Source organism: Carcharodon carcharias, chromosome 2, assembly GCF_017639515.1.
Source record: "Carcharodon carcharias isolate sCarCar2 chromosome 2, sCarCar2.pri, whole genome shotgun sequence".
In the NCBI taxonomy this organism is placed as follows: domain Eukaryota; kingdom Metazoa; phylum Chordata; class Chondrichthyes; order Lamniformes; family Lamnidae; genus Carcharodon; species Carcharodon carcharias.
The window spans coordinates 68,187,980-68,200,683 of record NC_054468.1 but is presented as its reverse complement, the minus strand read 5'-3'; the positions used below and the strand labels follow the sequence as shown (position 1 = coordinate 68,200,683).

The following is a 12,704-nucleotide window of genomic DNA, read 5'->3' as shown; positions in this document are numbered from 1 at the left end:
GTCGTGCGTGCTGCATGGTAATACTAAGATAAAAGCAAAAAACTGCAGATGCCAGAAATCCAAAATAAAAATAAATATACCTGGAAAAACTCAGCAGGTCTGACAGCATCTGCGGAGGGGAATACAGTTAACATTTCGAGTCTGTATGACTCTTCAGCAGAATTAAGGAACAATAGAAAAGAGGTGAAATATAAGCTGGTTTAAGGGGGGATAGAACAGATAGAGCTGGATAGAGGGCCAGTGATAGGTGGAGATAGCCAAAAGATGTCATGGACAAAAGGACAAAGAGGGGTTTAAGGTGGTGATATTATCTGAGGAACGTGCTAGTAGATGACATTAAGGGTAGAAAGCAGGATGAGCAAGGTACAGATAGCCCTATTAGGGGTGAGGTGGGGGGAAGGGATTGAAATAGGCTAAAAGGTAGAGACAAAACAATGGATGGAAATACACTTAAAAATAATGGAAAATATGTGGGAAAAGAAACATCGTTATAAATTATTGGAAAAAAAGGGGATCGGAAAGGGGGTGGGGATGGAGGAAAGAGGTCATGATCTAAAATTGTTCAACTCAATATTCAGTCCGGAAGGCTGTAAAGTGCCTAGTCGGAAGATGAGGTGCTGTACCACCAGTTTGCGTTGAGCTTCACTGGAACAACGCAGCAGGGCAAGGACAGACATGTGGGCATGAGAGCAGGGTGGAGTGTTGAAATGGCAAGCGACAGGGAGGTCTGGGTCATTCTTGCGGACAGACCAAAGGTGTTCCGCAAAGCGGTCACCCAGTCAGCGTTTGGTCTCTCCAATGTAGAGGAAACCGCATTGGGAGCAGCGAATGCAGTAAACCTTCGTCTCCATGCTCACTTCTTTGGGCAGGAGTCCTCTCCCTGTTCAATGGATCCTTTTACCCGCCTCCAATATTCTCCCTCCACCTGGACACCTCCCTCTGGATTCTTACCTTCTCTTGATCTTTTCATTGAGAACTGTCGGTGTGACATCTGTCGTCTGAATTTCTCTGCTCCTCTCACCCACTCTAACCTGTCTCTTCCTGAACTTGCTGCACTCCGTTCTCTCAGGTCCAACCCTGACATTGTCATCAAACCTGCTGACAAGGGTGGTGCTGTTGTTGTCTGGCGCACTGACCACTACCTCACAGAGGCTGAGCATCAACTCGCATACACTTCCTCCTACCTCCCCTTGGACCATGACCCCACCACTGAACATCAAGCCATTGTTTCTAGGACTGTTACTGACCTCATCTCCTCTGGAGATCTTCCTTCCACAGCTTCCAACCTCATAGTCTCCCAACCTCGGATGGCCCGCTTCTACCTCCTACCCAAAATCCATAAACAGGACTGTCCTGGCAGACCGATCGTGTCAGCCTGTTCCTGCCCCCACAGAACTCATTTCTTGCTTTCTTGACTCCATTCTCTCTCCCCTTGTCCAGTCCCTTCCCAACTACATCCGTGATTCCTCTGACACCCTACATCATATCAACAATTTCCAGTTCCCTGGCCCCAACCACCTCCTCTTCACCATGGACGACCAATCCCTCTATACCTTCATCCCCCACCAGGATGGTCTGATGACTCTCCGCTTCTTCCTCGAACAAAGGCCCGAACAATCCCCATCCACCACTACTCTCCTCCGTCTGGCTAAACTTGTTCTCTCACTGAACAATTTCTCCTTAAACTCCTCTCACTTCGTCCAAATAAAAGGTGTGGCTATGGGTACCCGCATGGGCCCCAGTTATGCCAGTCTCTTTATGGGGTATGTGGAACATTCCTTGTTCCAGTCCTACTCTGGTCCCCCCCACCCCCGAGCCCACAACTTTTTCTCCGGTACATTGATGATTGCTTCGGTGCTGCTTCATGCTCTCGTCTGGATCTGGAAAAATTTATTAATTTTGCTTCCAATTTCCACCCCTCCATCATTTTCACATGGCCCATCTCTGACACTTCCCGTCCCTTCCTTGACCTCTCTGTCTCAATTTCTGGTGATAGACTGTCCATCAATATCTATTACAAGCCTATCGACTCCCACAGCTACCTTGATTACAGTTCCTCACACCCCGCTTCCTGTAAGGACTCCATCCCATTCTCTCAGTTCCTTCTCCTCCATCGCATCTGTTCTGATGATGCCACTATCAAAAACAGCTCCTCTGACATGCCTTCCTTCTTCCTTAACTGAGGTTTTCCACCCATGGTGGTTGACGGGGCCCTCAACCGTGTCCGGCCCATCTCCCACGCATCCACCCTCACACCTTCCTCTCCTTCCCAGACCATGATAGGGTCCCCCTTGTCCTCACTTATCACCCCACCAGCTTCCGCATTCAAAAGATCATCCTCCGCCATTTCCGCCAAACACATCTTCCGTTCACCCCCTCTGGCAGCATTCTGCAGGGATCATTCCCTCCGGGACACCTTGGTCCACTCCTCCATCACCCACCACACCTCAACCCCCTCCCATGGCACCTTCCCATGCAAGCGCAGAAGGTGCAACACCTGCCCCTTTACTTCCCCTCTCCTCACTGTCCAAGGGCCCAAACACTCCTTTCAAGTGAAGCAGCATTTCACTTGCACTTCCCTCCATTTAGTCTACTGCATTCCCTGCTCCTATTGCGATTTCTACTACATTGGAGAGACCAAAGGCAGACTGGGTGAACACTTTGCGGAACACCTTTGTCTGTCCACAAGCATGACTCAGACCTCCCTGTCGCTTGCCATTTCAACACTCCACCCTGCTCTCATGCCCACATGTCCGTCCTTGGCCTGCTGTAATGTTCCAGTGAAGCTCAATGCAAACTGGAGGAACAGCACCTCATCTAGGCACTTTACAGCCTTCCGGACTGAATATTGAGTTCAACAATTTTAGATCATGAGCTCTCTCCGCCATCCCCACCCCCTTTCCGATCCCCCTTTTTTCCAATAATTTATATATATATTTTTCCCACCTATTTCCATTATTTTTAAATATATTTCCATCCATTGTTTTATCTCTACCTTTTAGCCTATTTCGATCCCTTCCCCCCACCCCACCCCCACTAGGGCTATCTGTACCTTGTTTGTCCTGCTTTCTACCCTTAATGTCACCTATTAGCACATTCCTTAGATAATATCACCACCTTCAACACCTCTTTATCCTTTTGTTTATGACTTCTTTTGGCTATCACCACCTATCACTGGCCCTCTATCCAGCTCTACCTGTCCCACCCCCCCCTTAAACCAGCTTATATTTCACCTCTTTTATATTTTTCCTTAGTTCTGTTGAAGAGTCAGATTTGAAATGTTAACTGTATCCCTCTCCACAGATGCTGTCAGACCTGCTGAGATTTTCCAGGTATTTTTTATTTTTGTTCTGCATGGTAACAGGCCTGCCAGCAACTAGATTAATATCAGCAGCAGTGGAATGAGGCCCTTAAATAGTGATTATTTGGCCATTTAAGAGCCTCTATCTGTAGGGGGGGGCTGCGGGAAAGTCAGCCATGGGCCCTCCCACCCAGAATTTAATTCTGGCAGAGGCGGGAAGGCAGCCGCTTCTGGTACGCTACCATCCCACCTAAGTAAATGCCCTTCCCGCCTCTACTTAGCAAGACAACTACTGAGCAAGACGTCAGGCTTCTGAAGAATCCATTTTAGCGCCTGGACTGGCCGGGTGGCACACGCTAAATCCTCCCGCAAAGGTCTCGGTCATTCTGGTGGTGTTCTGTGCTCTCCATACCATGGCCTTCCAGAAACCTGTGGACCTTGAGGACAGTGAGGCCTTGGAATGAGACAGCTTGTCAAGGGAGGAGAAGGAGCAGGAGGTGAGAGATGAGCAGGAAGGGGGGCAAAGAGAGATGATACTGAATCGAGAGATGCCCCTGCTGCATAATGAGATGGCCTCTCCCTGCCCCCGCTCCAAGGAGAGCACCTCTCTCCTCTCTTTCATGGCCTCCAGCATTAGATCTAGGTCAGCAGTTCCCCTGTGACACTGTGAAGGCTTTGGCACCATCAGTAGATTTCTCCCTCAGGACCACCAGCAGCCTCAGTGATTGCAGCCAAGCTTCTGATTGAAAACAAACCTGGCTTCTGTTTCTGCCATCGTTGTGAAAATTCAGCCTACAGTGTCTTACCTTCTCGGAGTATCCACATTGTCTTCCAAGTGCTATCTCCTATTAACTAAGTATGATGGATTTCCTATAATGTCAGTGATGTCCAACCCATCCTTTTTCCACTTCATCCATCAATATGATTTGTGGCTGTATCATCTGAGCAGCCAAGAAAGTACTTGATTTAATTTAAATTAAGGCCCTACCAGCTCCTTAAGGTGGACACAAAATATCCCATGGCACTATTTCTAAGTAGAGCAGGAGAGTTATGGATCCCTCAATCAACATCGTCAAAACAGATGATCTGGTCATTGTAGCATTGCAGTTTATGGGAGTTTACTGTGCACCAAGTTGCTGCCCTGCTTCCTACATTATAACAGAGGCTACACTTCCAAAGTACATCATTTGCTGTGCAGCACTTTGGAATGTCCTGAGGCTGTAAAAGGTGCCATAAAAACGCAATTCTTTCATTTGTTACCTTTTTGAGATACAAAAGAGCACTACAATGATAGAGTCCCACTTGAGCAGTTTTTGTACAGTATAACTGCAGTTAGAACTATTAACTTACAGAATACATTGTCATCCAGTCCATTGAGGGTCAAAAGGAAAATTAGCAAACTCTTAATACAATAGTGAAATAAAAGAAAATTGCTTGTTTCTGAAGCATGCAGTGGATGAAATTATATTTGCGGGGACAAAAATGATATTATAAGCTAAATGTTTCATAAAATCTTAGTTAATTTACTGGAATTCTATCCTTATACCAGGTTTTTAAAAATCATTTTCTATGCTATTATATCTTTTGTCTAATTTTGATTATGTATTATTGCTTGAACAACGGAGATATAACATGATATAGTTACAATGGACCTTTTTATTTCTCTAATGAAATATCACAATGTCCTACTCAAAGGCTAAGTTTTGATTATTAATCATTTAAATATATATATAAATTGGAAAAATATTACTGAGATTTGTTACTGTTTTATTTTTAGAATTTTCAACAAAACTGGCTCCTAAATTTCTAGGTCACGATCTTGGCAGTTATGGTAGGCTCATAACCAATAGTGGCCTCCAGTGCTGATCACACAGAATTTTCAACCTCAGTGCATGGGTTTACATGCAGATGCATTTCTTGTGTTCATTTTCCCATGACTGCCAGAAACTCTGAATCCCACTCACATTCCCAATCTGTCAGCCTACTGAACTACCTCTTTGAAGGTTCAGGCTGTTTGACTGGCCTGGATCCCACCAGTGGGGCCCACATATTCCCCAGCTGAGACACGTACATCCAAATCTCTCTGTATTCTGACACTAGAGGCCATACTGTCATGCCTCTGTCCATGTCGGAACACAGGCGGGGAGGTTTAAAAATGGCAGGCAGGGCCCAATTCTGGGATTCCCGTCCCCATTCCTGGCCAATGAGATTTTTATGAGCCAGCACCCAGTAATCCCCCAACCTCTGCCTATTCTTCTACTATTTCCATAGAGTTGAGCACATTCTGTTATGGGGGGTAGTTCACTGCACCTTAGAGGAGCCATGAACCATGGGGGATGTCTAGTTTGGAGTCGGCATCCTTTTGATAGGTAAGTTCAAAAGGTCTTGCAAACTTCATATGTCATAAATAGATTCTGTATGATAAATTAAACATGTTTTAATGCAATTATTGATCATAGGGTTCTGTCATTAAAAGCTAAGTGACCAAAAAATTGAATAGTGTTGCGTAAGTGCTCAGATGCATTAGAGTATTTGCACCAAGGTATAAAGTGCTCTTCTACATTGAACAATATTGAGAATCAGGTATTAATGTGTCATCTGCACATTGTGCTTTCATTTTTGTGTTGACTTAAAGTCCAGGCATCTATTGAGCTTTTGAAATAACTGAACAAATGCCTGATACTTCTGACTGCTTTAACTGAAAATTTCTCTATTTGAAAAAAGTGAATAAATGTCCATCTGTTCAGGCAATTTCAAAGGTACCACTATTTTAAGCTCTGGAAGATTTGTTTATTCAGTTGTACAAAGGAATCTCGCCTTGAAGACTTAGCTGAGCTCCACATCCCACTAATAGATTTGGTTCAGCAGGGATTATTTGCACAGCTATGAAATGGCCTGTGAGATTTGTTTGATTAATCGAGTTTCATGAGTAGTTAATGGGATTAAAGTATTTTCAAGAGGTTTTTGAATGGCTGTTTGTTTATTTTGACAGATCTATGAGGTTAAAAAAAGGGATATTTTTTCAAGTGGAGTTTGAATGGTTGTGTGTTTGACTGACAATTTTACAGGCTCCCAAGAGGAAGTGATTTTCTTCCAGTGGAGTTTGGATGGATGTTTGTTCATTTATTTCATGATCTTTTCAAAGGCTTCCTTTGTTATTATAGGGCTCATGAGTTATGTCCGTAATTCATAGTGGCTGAGAAGGTATGGAGGTGTTCCAGAAGATTTGAGGAGACATGGAAGATATGAGAGAGTATGGAAGAGTCATGGAGGCATAGAGAGGGCAGGGGGGGTTATGGGGAGTTCTGGAGGGGCATGGTGGACATACAGAGGGCATAGGAGCTATGAGGGAGCATGGGAAATATGAGGGGGTATGAAGAGTCATGGGTGCATGGGAGTTATGGAGGGAATGGGGCAGCATGGTGGCGTGCGGGTATGAGAATATGAGGGGGCGTGGGAGATTTGAGGGGATATGAAGGGTCATCGGAGCATGAGGCTAAGTGGGGGTAGTGGTGGGGGCGGTGATTGGTGAATGCTAAGGTGTCCAACACTCATTTACAGAACTAGGCCTTTGTTCCAGTGAACAAAGATTGGGCCTCCTAACCTGCTTGCCTCAGCATCTGCCCGACTTTGTTCCTGCCTCTGGGCCTGCATCCAGAGGCAATCGCCCCTATTCCAGCCCTTCGTCCCCACCCCAACACCTGCCATTAAAATAGTGTGGGCGGATGCTGCCAGGCAAAAGGTAGGATTGCATCTTGGGAAATGGCCCGACTCACAATTCCCGTCTCAAGGATGAAAATCTGGATCTAGGTCCCTTTCCAGCCTAAGGAGCCAGCATTTCCTAGGTATTGTGCCCCCATCTCAGCCATCATTTACCTTTGTCATCAGATGACAGAGGATCCACCCATTACAAAGCATTAAGGAATTCTCCAAGAAATGTCAGCACTGATGGACCTTTGCAGTTTTCAGGGAGGGTTCTGCTCATTTCAGAGCCTGAATTTCAGAGCCAATGGCCTTGATATGTATAGGGAGGGAGGCAGGTGATGCATTTTTTTTTACATGTACATTTATTCATTCATAGGATGTAGCAAGGCCAGCATTTATCGTATATCCCTATTTGCCAGTGGGGAGGTAATGGAGAGCCACCTTCTTTTTGAACCACTGCAGTTGGTGTGTTGAAAGTACATCCTCAATGCAGTTAAGTAGGGAGTTGCAGGATGTTGACCCTGTGAGAGTGAAGGAACACAAATATATGTCCAAGTCAGGATAGTGTATGACTTACAGGGGAGCTTGCAGGTGATGGTGTTCCTATGCACCTTGTTCTTCTAGTTGGTAGAGATTGTGGGTTTTGGAAGTGCTGCCAAAGAAGCCTTGGTAAGTTGCTGAATAGCATCTTATAAACGGTACACACTGCAGCCACAGTACATAGGTGGTAGAGAGAGTCAATGTTTAAGGTGGTGGATGGGGTACTGATCAAGCAGGCTCCTTTGCCCTGGATGGTGTCGAGCTTCTCGAGTGTTGTTGGAGCTTCACTCATCCAGGCAAGTGCACTCCTGACTTGTGTCTTGGAGATTCTTTAAAATCTTTGGGGAGTCAGGAGTCACTCACCATAGAATACCCAACATCTGGCCTGCCCTTATCACCACAATATTTATGTAGTTGGTTCAATTTAGTTTTTGATCAATGATGAACTTCCCCCCGAACTTCCCCCACCACCCTGCCACCAACAGGATGTTAATGATGGGGGCTTTCTGATGTAGATAATGTCACTGAATTTCTAGGGGGGTGGTTTCATTCTCTCTCATCGGAAATGATCATTGCTTGGCACTTGTGTGCAGCAAATGTTACATGTTACTTAATGATCCAAGCCTGAATGTTGTCCAGGTCCTGCTGCATGCAGTCACGGATTGCTTCAGTATCTGAGGAGTTACAAATAGAACTATACATTGTTCAACCATCAGCAAACATCCCCACTTCAGACTTCATGGTAGAGGGAAAGTCGTTGATAAAGCAGCTGAAGATGCTTCGGCTTGAACACTGACCTGAGGAATACCTGCAGTGATGCCCTGAGGCTGAGATGATTGACCTCCAACAACCACAACCATCTTCCTTTGTGATAGGTATGACTCCAACCATATGGAGTGGGGATTGGTAGCTGGGGTGGGGGAATACGTAGTGAAGGGGCTACAGTATGGAAACGCCAAGAGCATGGTGGTCCTGCCAAATTTAGTGGCAGCACCTCCCTATCATTTGGTCTCATTTCTCACCCTGCAATCAGACAGATTGATGGGCTGGCTTGCTGCTAGGTATAAAAGCCAAAGGTAGAAGGCAGCTGGGGACCATTGGGCTACCTCCAACAACTGAGAAAAATGGTGGATTGTTGGGCAGGAGTAGAATCAGCAACTGGAAGGGAGGGGATGAAGCAACATTTCAGGTTTGCTGGTGGATGGCAAGAGGTTCATGCATACAATAGAAAGGGAGGAACTGCATGAGATTATGCATTTGGGGGCAGGGGAGTTGGGGGGATGTTGGCAGTGGATGATCAAGGTGGAAGATTTGCTTGAAGGACCTGTTGAGTGTTAACTCCAATAATTGTATATAAGGGAAGAATGAGTCTGAAGCTGGTATTTTACCTCAAGCAGGTTTATTCTTCAGCCAGCTCAACAGAGAGACAAACTCCCAGTTCCTTTCCCCCCCGGGGTGTTACAGCTGTACCTATTTATGAATATTTTAAATGTTAAAAAATAATAAATTATGGGGACAAATTAATAAATTAGCAAAAGATTAAATGAACAAATTAAACAGCAGCCCCTTAAAGGAAAACTGCAACAAAAGCCAAAACTACAAAGGAAACTTAAAAAGGACAAGCCAAAATGTGATTGTGAGTCAATAATCTTTCAGGTTAAACCAATTAAACCAAATCAACAAAATTGGGATAAATCAGGCACAGCCCCTAATTCAGGTCAGCTGTAAAACCAAGAACAAAGTTTAAAGGAACCTTACAAACTTTAAATCAAAATGTGATTAAAGGGGTCAGCAAAACACTCCAGTCCCCGCGGTGCCCACCGGGCACGGAAGGCCTCGAGAGTGCCAGCAGACACCGCGTGCTCCCTCTCCAGGGACATCCAGCCGCGAACGTAGCCGCGGAAGAGGGACAAACAATCGGGCGGGACTCCTCCGTCGATCGCCCACTGCCTGGACCTGTTAATGGCCAACTTGGCCAGGCCCAGGAGCAGTTTCACGAGGAGGTCCTCCTCCTTCCCGACCCCCTTCCGCACCGGGTGCCCATAGATCAGGAGCGTGGGGCTGAAGTGCAAACAAAACATCAATAAAAGGTTTTTCAAATAACTAAAAAGGGAGTGCAGCCTACAACACCCTATATATGCATGATCCACGGACTCCACAAGACCGCAAAAAGGGCATGTGTCCTGAGAGTCTGTGAACTTATGCATTCTCCTATTATAGGGGACTGCTGCATGCAACACCCTCCAACGCAGGTCCCCGATAGAAAGGGGGAGGACACCTCCGTAGAGGGCCTCCCATCGGGGGCCTCCGCTGCCGGACGGCAACAAGGCACGCCAGGGCGTGTCCGGGCGGCGGACAAGGGCGAGAAAATGGAAGGTGTGCAGCAGCAGTCCGTACAAAAACTCCTCTTTGCCATGCCAAAAGGCACAGAGGGCATGTCCCCGAGGCAGCTCATATTGCGGGGCGCCAGCACCTGAGGGAGGGATTGTGAGTCAATGATGCACCCCAGTCCCCACAGTGGCCACTAGTCATGGAAGGCACCACACGCTCCCCCTCCATGGCCACCTGTACCCATTTATGGATGAGCCAATGCCCCACCTGTTTTGACAATACAATTGTCCTAACAATGTAATTGCCAGTCAACAAGATGATTGATGTTGGACCTTGACAATATAATTGCTGATACATTGACATTGAAAACATTCCTGCTCCTTCTGGTCCATAAGCAGTGCTATTAAAAGTAATTTATGTCTTGATTTTGTTGCCCCACCTCCCGTAACAGTTGACCAACATTAAATTTAAATGCCTGCCAAAGTATCAGGAACAGAGCCTCATTAACAAATATAATCACCGACCGGCCTTTCTGGAGTAGGTTCCTCCAGATGCCCCAAATAGGCCATGGTTAAGACAGAATCAGGCATGTTCAGGACAAATTGGGTGTCATGACTCACAAATATAGTGATTTAATCCCCACCCTGACCCTTTCCCATGTATCTTGGTTGTGCTAAAATCCACCACAGTATACTTTCTCTGCCAGCCTTGAAAGCGTTTTTGTTGGCAAATATGAATCTTCATGTCCTTTACAATATCTGTTTGATCATCTTGCTGATCATCCTGGTAGATACAAGAATGACTTTTAGATTCATCAAATTAGCTTATCCTTTCAAGAATAAAGTTTGCAGATAACTTTTTCAGTATAGAGTGCATTGAAGTCAGATATAATTGAAAGGAAGACCTCCATGCAGTATTTTACAGAGCAAATAAATTTTACATTTTTTTCTTGAATCGAACAGTTGGATGAGTTTTTGTTTAACATTTTAAAGGTGAAGTACAAGCATGTTTGAACATAAGAAGTAACATTACTCTCCTTTTATCATTCAATGCAAAATAGGTCAACCATTTCAATATTTAAAATACAGATCTACTTAGAAACTCAAATGCAGTGTTCACAGTTTTGTGCAGAACTCCAGAGATTATAATTTACACATGCAAGTTGTTATTGTAGTTGTTTAGGATATCATGCTGGCTGGAAAAGGCAATTGAAAAAATGTACAAACATAATAAGCAGATTGCTCATTTTGTTCGATTCATTTGTGAGAACAAAATTCTTCAGTAACATGTGATTGGTTTTCTCTGAATGTTAAGTACTGACATTTCTTTATTTTCATAAAGCTGTTGAAGTTCCTGCCCACCTTTGTCTAATTATCAAATCAACTCAGCAAAGTTCAGCATTTTATAATTTAGTTGCATAGCAGTGTAACCATCTTACATAGTAACTAGCTGAAGTTTAGCTACTTCATTTCTTGTAAAAAAAAATTATAAAATACTTTCCTCTTCAGAGTCAAATTTGAATGCAGATCCACTTTGGAATGGAAATTCATTTTTGCTTTCTTTCTCATTCATAAATTCCTCAAAAGGGTCTGCCTGGGATTTCTTTTTCTTTGCCCGCAGGTGTCCCAAGAAAATGGTAAATGCCAGGAATGAATAGAAGAACATCACGAAGAGAACGAAAAAGTAGGAATTTTCTTCAGATTTCCGCTCAGTGCTTGTGGAAGCCGTTGCATTCAACTGTGATCCATCAATTTTGTCTTTTTCCAAAGATCCTTTTAAAATCTTGCTAATACATGAATTTAAAAGGGAAATTAGAGCAGTTGCATTCATCTTGACCAACTCAGTAATGGTAAGCGTGCTCCCAATGAAAGCACGTAGACTTGCAAGCCAAAGATAACTGAACTCTAGATTTGGTAAGGAATGCAGCCCCTTCACTTAGTGCAGTAGCCTAACGATAATGCAACATACTTTAGATAATGCATTCTATGTTGCAATGTAGGCTCTTGGATATATCTTTGGGAGATATTTTACACAGAAGCAGCATTCCCAGATATTGCTTAGGAACAAAGAAATAGGAGTAAAATAGGTCTAGTTCTAAAATTAAGATTCTGCCCTCTTGTTCTGGAGTCCCTGCAAGAAATAGTTTCTCTTTAACTACCCCAATGAATCCCTTTATAATTTTAAACATATCACCCCGCATTCTTCCAATCTTGAAGAAATGCAAGCCAAATTTATGCAACTTGAACTCATAAGTTAACCCTTTGAAACCTGGGGCAGAATTTTTCAGTGAGCGTGCAGGGGCAGGCCAGCACACCAACGCATAAAATGACGCGCGATGACGTCGGGCATGTGTCCCGATGTCACCTCGCGCCATTGCAATATTTCAGAAGGCGTGTTTGTTGTGAGTTCGGAGGTGCGCCTGCCATTAATTAAAGGGCCAGTTAAGGCCCTTAAGGCAGCAATTGAATACGATTTGTCACAGCCCGTGCATCACACGGACACAACAAGAAGGCAGGTAAGTCATATTTTTTAAAACTTCATCTACGGCTGGGATATGAGGGGTGAGTGGGCTTGCGAATGCGAATTGTTAGAACTTTAAAGTTTCTGACTTACTGCTAGTTGCTTGTGTGAACCAGACAGCTTCATTTCGCTTCAGAGTTGCTTTGACAGAAATAATAGGTTTCAGTTCAGGACTCTGGAGGAATCATAACACTTGGGGCCTTCCAGGTTTCAGATGGCCTTCCCTTAACCTGGGAATGGGGATTGTTGTCTCTGCTGGAGGCACCTCCTCTGAGGAGGAAGAGAGGGCCAGAGGCCAGAAGAGGTA

General features: G+C 44.7%; 1 protein-coding gene across 1 annotated transcript in view; it reads right to left on the bottom strand.

Annotated features, from left to right (window-relative positions):
• Positions 1 to 11,751, bottom strand: part of LOC121289763 (potassium voltage-gated channel subfamily E member 3-like) — a 91,638-nt gene extending 79,887 nt beyond the window's left edge. Inside the window, exon 1 of the mRNA XM_041209512.1 lies at positions 11,378 to 11,751. Coding sequence (XP_041065446.1) covers positions 11,378 to 11,707 — 330 coding nt within the window. The 5' untranslated portion in view covers positions 11,708 to 11,751. The remainder of the gene's footprint in view (positions 1 to 11,377) is intronic.
• Between the last annotated feature and the right edge of the window lie 953 nt (positions 11,752 to 12,704).